We start from the raw sequence: 10,779 nt of genomic DNA on the forward strand, positions 1-10,779 counted from the left end.
CTCCTCTCCCTGCCCTTCTCCCTACCCCTCTCCCTTCTCCTCTCCCTTCTCCTCTCCCTGCTCCTCTCCTGCCCTTCTCTCTGCTCCTCTCCCTGCCCTTCTCCCTCCTCCTCTCCCTTCTCCTCTCCCTTCTCCTCTCCCTGCCCTTCTCCCTACCCCTCTCCCTTCTCCTCTCCCTGCTCCTCTCCTGCCCTTCTCCCTGCTCCTCTCCCTGCCCTTCTCCCTACCCCTCTCCCTTCTCCTCTCCCTTCTCCTCTCCCTGCTCCTCTCCTGCCCTTCTCTCTGCTCCTCTACCTGCTCTGCCACCTGCTCCACTCTCCTTTCCCTGCCTTGCTTCCTGCTCCTCTCCCTGCCCTTCTCCCTCCTCCTCTCCCTGCTCCTCTCCCTTCTTTTCTCCCTGCTCCTCTCCCTGGCCGCTCTGTCACCTTCTCTCATCCCTGGTAGATAATATTACAGAATCTTCCTGGAGACTTTCTGTGCCATCCTGTGTCTCCTCCCTCCTCTGTACATCGCTGCGGGAGTTGTCGCCTCGGGGAAGTGCTCTGACATTTGGGACTCGGAGGACTCAGTGATCGCAGCTCGAGAACGAGTCTCCGCATCAATGACAGGAGCCGGGGATCAGGTACGAGTCCTCCTGTAATGTCACCCTGTGCCGGTGCAGCAGAGCCCAATATGTCATCTGATTGTTCCCATTGTGATAAACTCAGCTCCACTCACTGTTACTACATGTGAATGGACAAACTGAGCTCTGCTACATAATCTGACGAGCTCGGCACTACAGTCTGATAGCGCCGCTATGTCGTGTCTACTAGTACAGCGGAGGTGCGACAAACTCCTCTCTGCTATGTACAACAACCTCGTCTCTGCTATGTACAACAACCTCGTCTCTGCTATACGGTTTATATACTAGTAGAACTACTCTTTATCTTTACTGCTCTGATAAACAGTAATCGGTTCACACGCACAGGAATTATAATACCGCCATATACCAGCATTCACTGCCCAAGTAATCCTGGCACAATACTATAAATAATACCGCCATATCCTCATCATCATCCTGCACCCCTACTCAATGTAAAAATAATATTATCTGCATGATACTGCTAAAATAATACCGCCACACCATGCACAAATACTCCCTTCATAAAACTGTCCAGGGTCGATGTCTTCTCTACATAATACCGCCATACGGTGCAAAAATATTCATGCAGTATTGATATATATTCTCAGCCTCCAAGTAATACCGCCATATATTCTCTGCAGGACATAACTACCCCCAACCCTATGAATGGTACCATCATACATCGCCAACGTAGTACTCACCTATAGTCTTCACATAATACCGCCATTCACTGCCCACATAGTACTGCTATACAATGCTTAAGTATTACCAACAGTTTCCAAATAATACCGCCATATAACCTCTCCATCTACTGCCTGCATTGTGCTGTCATATAATGTATAAATAATACATCCATACAGTATCCAAATAACACCGCCACATAATACTGCCATTCACTGTCCTAATAACACTGCTATACAACAGTAATGACCATTAAAGGGACGGTGCACCTTAACTTTTCTCTGTATTTGCACTTTATGGTCAGCTATTGTTCGCTGTTATCAGTCACTTCAGGCTAGAGAGAGAGAGCACTTGTAGGGCAGGTGACTGTGTGCTATTGTTTGCTGTTATCAGCCTCTGGAGACGGGGATGTAAACAATTTTTTGTCCCATATAGATAAAGCTTCCTCTTTGTATTGTTATCACGGGATTTATAGGTCCTTAGTTTTCACCTTTCAGCTGCCACTTTGTCCTCTGCCCCGTGCGGTATTATAATATACAGCGGGGTGGTATTATTATAGACAGTGGGGGTGGTATTATTATAGACAGTAGGGGGCGTTATTATTATACACAGCGGGGGTGGTATTATAGACAGTGGGGGTGGTATTATTATAGACAGCGGGGGCGGTATTATTATAGACAGCGGGGGCGGTATTATTATAGACAGTGGGGGTGGTATTATTATAGACAGTGGGGGGCATTATTATTATACACAGCGGGGGTGGTATTATTATAGACAGCGGGGGCAGTATTATTATAGACAGCGGGGGCGGTATTATTATAGACAGTGGGGGTGGTATTATTATAGACAGCGGGGGCGTTATTATTATACACAGCGGGGGTGGTATTATAGACAGTGGGGGTGGTATTATTATAGACAGCGGGGGCGGTATTATTATACACAGCGGGGGCGGTATTATTATAGACAGCGGGGGCGGTATTATTATAGACAGCGGGGGCGGTATTATTATAGACAGTGGGGGGCATTATTATTATACACAGCGGGGGTGGTATTATTATAGACAGCGGGGGCGGTATTATGATAGACAGCGGGGGCAGTATTATTATAGACAGCGGGGGCAGTATTATTATACACAGCGGGGGCGGTATTATTATAGACAGCGGGGGCGGTATTATTATAGACAGCGGGGGCGGTATTATTATAGACAGCGGGGGCAGTATTATTATAGACAGCGGGGGCGGTATTATTATAGACAGCGGGGGCGGTATTATTATAGACAGCAGGGGCGGTATTATTATAGACAGCGAGGGCAGTATTATTATAGACAGCGGGGGCAGTATTATTATAGACAGTGGGGGCAGTATTATTATACACAGTGGGGGCGGTATTATTATACACAGCGGGGGCGGTATTATTATAGATAGCGGGGGCAGTATTATTATACACAGCGGGGGCGGTATTATTATAGACAGCGGGGGCGGTATTTTATAGACAGCAGGGGCGGTATTACTATAGACAGCGGGGTGGTATTATTATAGACAGCGGGGGCAGTATTATTATAGACAGTGGGGGCAGTATTATTATACACAGCGGGGGCGGTATTATTATACACAGCGGGGGCGGTATTATTATAGATAGCGGGGGCAGTATTATTATACACAGCGGGGGCGGTATTATTATAGACAGCGGGGGCGGTATTTTATAGACAGCAGGGGCGGTATTACTATAGACAGCGGGGGCGGTATTATTATACACAGCGGGGGCGGTATTATTATACACAGCGGGGGCGGTATTATTATAGACAGCGGGGGCGGTATTTTATAGACAGCAGGGGCGGTATTACTATAGACAGCGGGGGCGGTATTATTATAGACAGCGGGGGCGGTATTATTATACACAGCGGGGGCGGTATTATTATACACAGCGGGGGCGGTATTATTATAGACAGCGGGGGCGGTATTATTATAGACAGCGGGGGCGGTATTATTATAGACAGCGGGGGCGGTATTATTATAGACAGCGGGGGCGGTATTACTATAGACAGCGGGGGCGGTATTATTATACACAGCGGGGGCGGTATTATTATAGACAGCGGGGGCGGTATTATTATACACAGCGGGGGCGGTATTATTATAGACAGCGGGGGCGGTATTTTATAGACAGCAGGGGCGGTATTACTATAGACAGCGGGGGCGGTATTATTATAGACAGCGGGGCGTCTTTACATCTTTATCTCCATAGGTCTTAAGCTTGAGGGTCCATCATCTACACAAATGTGAGGATAGTCCCACAGGTCCCTGTGGTGGTCATGTTCCTCAAAGAGTTGTGTAGCTCCAGGCATTAGATCTATATTCCCCATGAGAGATGTGATTCAGGATTGTCCTGTCTACTCTCCACTGACCGGAGAGTCAACCAATTCCTGGGATAGGAAGACCACCAAAATGAAGGGGTTATATGGTGTTCATAGTCCTCCACCAACCTGAGAGCCAACCTTCTCGTGGGATAGGAAGATCACCACAATGTTAGGGTTTTATAGGGTTCCTAGTTCTCCACAGACCTGAGAGTCAGACTTCTCTTGGGGTAGGAAGACCACCACATTGAAGGGGTTATATGGTGTTCATAGTTCTCCACCAACTTGAGAGCCAACCTTCTCATGGGATAGGAAGATCACTACAATGTTGGGGTTTCATGGGGTTCCTAGTTCTCCACAAACCTCAGAGTCAACCATCTCTTGGAATAGGAAGACCATCACAGGTAAACCACCACAAGATTGGGTCTACGAGGTAAAGTTTACATGGGGCTCCCCCCCCCCCTACAGAACTTCAGGTCAACCTTATGAGGGAGAAACCACCAAAGACAGAAAAAGGTGGGACCACTGCGCGGCAGGTTGTATTGTAGGGTTTCATCCTCTCTACATCACATCTAGTCTCCTCAGATCTAAGGAACCTTCTCAAGGATTGGTTAGTACGAGATTCCTTATCCTTTTAGTGTCCGGTCCTCCATAGACAAGACCTTAGAGATGTCATTGATCTTGAGGAGCAACATATTCACAGGAGGTTCCTACAAAAATAGATTTGGACAACCTTAGAGCTTGATGTTTGGCCCCCCCTTACACTAAATACTTACAGGGCCCAGACTTGTCTAAGTCATTGTATTTCTGATGGTGACGGACAATTCTTGACAAATGCTCATCTGTACACGTAGTCGTAGTCAGAGAGTCATTGATGGACATCTTTTACTCTGATGTGAAATCAGTTCTCCAGGCCACATCTTTGGTGAAGTGACCAGATTTTCTTTCTCTTCCAGATACTTACAAATCCTACGATTTGACCAAAAACATGAAGCTACCGAACTATCTGTTGCCCGGAGTAACGATGAACGTTAAGTCATGGTCCATGTCGTTGGCGTCCTTCAGTTCTCTTTCCTTCCTATTACTCTTTGTGTATATCAAGTTCAATGCAGTCAAAGAGGAAGGCCACCTACATCGCTTACCTACAGAGGTCATCTGTCCAGACTCCATCCCGAATAAACCAAACAGCTCTCAGGCTATCCCCATCGGTGGTGCTCATGGTGGTCATGGTGGTGGTATCTTCTTCCTGGAGACTTCAGACCGAACGACTCCGACCTTCCAAGCCATGTGTGCCGTAGAGTCAGCAGCTCGAGCCAACCCCACCACAAAAATAACCATAATGATGAATGGCTTGACGGGCAACAAACCATCTCGACTCCGAAATTTTGGCATTTCCTTTCTCAGTTGCTTCTCCACCGTAGAGTTTGTTCCTCTAGACTTCAAGATACTGTTTGCAGATACGCCCCTGAGCGCGTGGTACTCGAAGGTAGAAAGAAGCTTGGAATTGGTGGACTACCCAACTCTCTCCGATGCCTGTCGTTTGGCCATCCTTTGGAAATGGGGTGGAGTTTATCTGGATACAGATTTCATTATCTTCAAAAATTTGGCCAACATCACCAATTCGATGGGTTTACAATCCTTGTACATCATCAACGGGGCCTTCCTCACCTTTCAGCCTCGGCACAAGTTTATTGAGGTCTGCATGAGGGACTTTGTTAACTCTTACAACTACTGGTTGTTTGGGCACCAGGGTCCTCAGCTTCTGACTCGCGTCTTCAAGAGGTGGTGCCGAATCCGTAGATTGAGAGACCAACACAGCTGCAGGGGGGTCAATGTTCTCCCCAAAGAGGCCTTCTATCCCATTGACTGGCAGGACTGGAGGAAGTATTTTGAGGTGATGGAGCAGAAAGAGATGGAAACGTTGTTGAGGAACAGCTACGGGGTTCATCTCTGGAACAAAAAAAGCCAAGGTCACCGTCTACAGGAAGGGTCATTCCTGGAACATCTTCAGATGAAGTACTGTCCCACCACCAACAGCTTAATGAAGTTGTATGTTTGAGGAGACTACATCTTGGTATCTAAAGGTGGTCTTCAAGATCGTTGGTTATCTTGACCAGAAGACATTCCGACGGAGATAGTCTACAGTCCCCATTGACCCTTTGTTCTGCCATGGTGGTGGTCCAGTGGCTTCTATCTATAGATAATATACATTGACTACTTGATCTATTGATGGGGTGGTGTTCATGATGGACAACAAGGACCTTCGAGCTGAGAGAATCCACTGTCCTTATAATGACCTCTCGATGGGGTGGTTTTCATGATGGACGGGCATCTAAAGCCAAAGACCTTCAGGCTGAGAGGGTCTACATGTAGCCCCCACACTGGAGCCCATTGGTCTGAGGCCCCGTCAGGGAGTCCCCCCCCCCCCCTTATTTATGAAGTAGACAATCATTTCAGAGAATTCCACATCCTTCACACTGAAAAATTCCAAGTTTTATGAAGCCGTCTTGTAATGTCATGGTTTCTCCTTGGAGGTATTTATGGTGGTGGGTCGTCGCTCTTACTGGGTCGGAGTCTCGCTTTATGGCGTCTGTTAAATCTATTGTGGATTTACTTTTATGGCTCCCGTTGGGTTGTATAGCGCAGGTGGGTTGCTGGTAAGTGCCCCTAATAGCGGAACTGGGTGTGACTGTGATGACAATACAGCACGACATGAGACCTATGGGAAGTCCACAGACGTAGATCCGCGGAGAGATACGGGGAGTCACACGTCAGATCTCTACTCCTGATAGTACATGTGATTGTTCTACAACATGGATGACACGTACAGAACACGTATGACACACGTGTAGAACCACCGGACATCTATTACTAGGTCTATGAACAGCGGAATATAAACAGTGTCCCATTCATTAATTACCACTACTACTACTACCACTACTACTACCACCACCATCACTACTAATAATACTGCCACAACTACTACTACCACTACTATTACCACCACCATCAATACTACTACTACCACCATTACTACTACTACCACTACTACTACTACTACTACTACTACTACTACCACCACTACTACTACCACTACCACCACTACTACTACCACCACCATCACTACTAATAATACTACCACAACTACTACTACCACTACTATTACCACCACCATCAATACTACTACTACCACCATTACTACTACTACTACCACTACTACTACTACCACCAATACTACTACTACTACCACCACTACCAATACTACTACCACCACCATTACTACTAATAATACTACCACAACTACTACTACCACTACTATTACCACCACCATCAATACTACTACTACCACCATTACTACTACTACTACCACTACTACTACTACCACCAATACTACTACTACTACCACCACTACCAATACTACTACCACCACCATTACTACTAATAATACTACCACAACTACTACTACCACTACTATTACCACCACCATCAATACTACTACTACCACCATTACTACTACTACCACTACTACTACTACCACCACTACTACTACCACCACTACCACCACTACTACTACCACCACCATCACTACTAATAATACTACCACAACTACTACTACCACTACTATTACCACCACCATCAATACTACTACTACCACCATTACTACTACTACTACCACTACTACTACTACCACCAATACTACTACTACTACCACTACTACTACCACCACTACTACTACTACTACTACCACCACCACTACTACTACTACTACCACCACTACTACTATTAAGACCACCACCACTATTACTACTACTACTACTACTACCACTATACCACTACTACTACCACCATCACTACAACTACCACTACTACTACTACCACTACTAACACCACCATCAATGCTACTACTACCACCACTACTAACACTACTACTACCACTACCACTAGTACTACTACCACTACCACTACTACCACCAATACTACTACTACCACCACTACCAATACTACTACCACTACTACTACCACCACCATCACTAATAATAATACTACTACCACAACTACTACTACTACCACCACCATCAATACTACTACTACCACCATTACTACTACTACCATTACCACCACCACTACTACCACTACTACTACCACCACTACTATCACCACTACTACCACTACCATCAATACTACTACTACCACCATTACTACTACTACCACTACCACCACCACCACCACTACTACTACTACTACCACCACTACTGCTACTACTACCACTACCATCAATACTACTACTACCACCATTACTACTACTACCACCACCACCAGTACTACCACTACTACCACTACTACCACCACTACTATCACCACTACTACTACTACTACCACCACTACTACTATCACCACTACTACTACTACTACCACCACCACCACCACTACTACCACTACTACTACTACCACTACTACTACTACCACCACTACTATCACCACTACTACTACTACTATCACCACTACTACCACCACTACTACTACTACTATCACCACTACTACCACCACTACTACTACTACTATCACCACTACTACCACCACTACTACTACTACTACCACCACTACTACTACTACTATCACTACTATCACCACTACTACCACCACTACTACCACCACTACTACCACCACTACTACTACTACTATCACCACTACTACCACCACTACTACTACTACTATCACTACTACCACCACTACTACCACCACTACTACCACCACTACTACTACTACTACCACCACTACTACCACCACTACTACTACTACTATCACTACTATCACCACTACTACCACCACTACTACCACCACTACTACCACCACTACTACTACTACTACCACCACTACTATCACCACTACTACCACCACTACTACTACTACCACCACTACTATCACCACTACTACCACCACTACTACTACTACTATCACTACTATCACCACTACTATCACCACTACTACCACCACTACTACTACTACTATCACTACTATCACCACTACTACCACCACTACTACTACCCATCATCTATTCACCGCTCCCTCCTCTCACACTCCAGACCCGCTTATATACAGTATATATATATTTCTGCACCCTGAGAGAATGGAAATAATCACTAACCCCAGAGTGACCAGAACCGCCTCCCTGTGTCATGCCCCTCCCCCTTCTCCTGCAGAGCCCCGCCCTCCTGACTAATGCGGGCGGGGAATCCTCCGGATCATCATCTCTGGGGATATCTCCTGTAGGTTGATATTTCCCTGGCTGGGACTTTTCCCAAAAAATGAAGTCAAAATTTTGTGAACGGGAGTTTTTTACGTGTTTGTATTTTTGTGTTTTCGGAGGCAGTTTTTTTCCCTGTTTTTCAGCGGAGTTATTTCATCAGAAACATGAACAAAATAGATATTTTCTTTACTCGTTTTACTGGATTAATAGAAAACCCGTTGTAGGGAGCGGCGCAGCTGTTACGCAGAGTATTGGTGGCGCTGGGTTTATGATACTGTAAATTTCTGCTGCAGAATCTGGGAATTTCAGGTCTATGACTCAGAAGAAGCTATAAAATCTCACAACGCGGGTAATAAAAGCGACAAAGGATACGGAAGCCGCTCGCCTCTACTAGGACATGTGAGAAAGGTCGCCATTCAGGAGTCTGGGAAAGATGGGTGACTGATCTGAGGACTACAAGCGTGAGGTCATCAAGACCCGCCCCCATATGATCAGATTCTGGGAGGGGGGGCGATGGGGGTCTCAGTGTTATCAAGTCACTTCCTCTGACGACAGAATGACGAGGATTTAGGTAAAAAGTGACATTTTACGTCTCCGATACAAAGTGATAAATAGTAACATGTGATTAACCTGAAAATGGGATAAAAATTGTGTGTTTTATAAAAATAAAAGATACAAAACATTTCATGTAAGATTATTATTATTATTATCATAAAGTCCTGTACTGCATGCACTGCCCTCTAGTGGTCAGGTATAGTGTAGTATATACATGTACTGCCTGCACTGCCCTCTAGTGGTCAGGTATAGTGTAGTATATACATGTACTGCCTGCACTGCCCTCTAGTGGTCAGGTATAGTGTAGTATATATACATGTACTGCCTGCACTGCCCTCTAGTGGTCAGGTATAGTGTAGTATATATACATGTACTGCATGCACTGCCCTCTAGTGGTCAGGTATAGTGTAGTATATACATGTACTGCCTGCACTGCCCTCTAGTGGTCAGGTATAGTGTAGTATATATACATGTACTGCCTGCACTGCCCTCTAGTGGTCAGGTATAGTGTAGTATATATACATGTACTGCATGCACTGCCCTCTAGTGGTCAGGTATAGTGTAGTATATATACATGTACTGCCTGCACTGCCCTCTAGTGGTCAGGTATAGTGTAGTATATACATGTACTGCCTGCACTGCCCTCTAGTGGTCAGGTATAGTGTAGTATATATACATGTACTGCCTGCACTGCCCTCTAGTGGTCAGGTATAGTGTAGTATATATACATGTACTGCCTGCACTGCCCTCTAGTGGTCAGGTATAGTGTAGTATATACATGTACTGCCTGCACTGCCCTCTAGTGGTCAGGTATAGTGTAGTATATACATGTACTGCCTGCACTGCCCTCTAGTGGTCAGGTATAGTGTAGTATATATACATGTACTGCCTGACTGCCCTCTAGTGGTCAGGTATAGTGTAGTATATATACATGTACTGCCTGCACTGCCCTCTAGTGGTCAGGTATAGTGTAGTATATACATGTACTGCCTGCACTGCCCTCCAGTGGTCAGATATAGTGTAGTATATATACATGTACTGCCTGCACTGCCCTCTAGTGGTCAGGTATAGTGTAGTATATACATGTACTGCCTGCACTGCCCTCTAGTGGTCAGGTATAGTGTAGTATATACATGTACTGCCTGCACTGCCCTCTAGTGGTCAGGTATAGTGTAGTATATACATGTACTGCCTGCACTGCCCTCTAGTGGTCAGGTATAGTGTAGTATATATACATGTACTGCCTGCACTGCCCTCTAGTGGTCAGGTATAGTGTAGTATATACATGTACTGCCTGCACTGCCCTCTAGTGGTCAGGTATAG

General features: G+C 45.7%; 1 protein-coding gene across 1 annotated transcript; it reads left to right on the top strand.

The window, feature by feature from the left end:
* Positions 1-186: 186 nt before the first annotated feature.
* Positions 187-9,583, top strand: A4GALT (alpha 1,4-galactosyltransferase (P1PK blood group)). The gene is made up of 2 exons (XM_072132415.1): positions 187-622; positions 4,610-9,583. The coding sequence occupies exon 2, from the start codon at positions 4,642-4,644 to the stop codon at positions 5,710-5,712; it is 1,071 nt and encodes a 356-aa protein (XP_071988516.1). The 5' UTR covers positions 187-622; positions 4,610-4,641; the 3' UTR covers positions 5,713-9,583.
* Positions 9,584-10,779: the final 1,196 nt, after the last annotated feature.

The sequence above is a fragment of the Engystomops pustulosus genome, unplaced genomic scaffold (genome assembly GCF_040894005.1).
Source record: "Engystomops pustulosus unplaced genomic scaffold, aEngPut4.maternal MAT_SCAFFOLD_563, whole genome shotgun sequence".
NCBI classification, from domain to species: domain Eukaryota; kingdom Metazoa; phylum Chordata; class Amphibia; order Anura; family Leptodactylidae; genus Engystomops; species Engystomops pustulosus.

Excerpts from the sequence above, each read along its gene's own strand:
- A4GALT (XM_072132415.1), top strand. The coding sequence starts at position 4,642 with ATGAAGCTACCGAACTATCTGTTGCCCGGAGTAACGATGAACGTTAAG.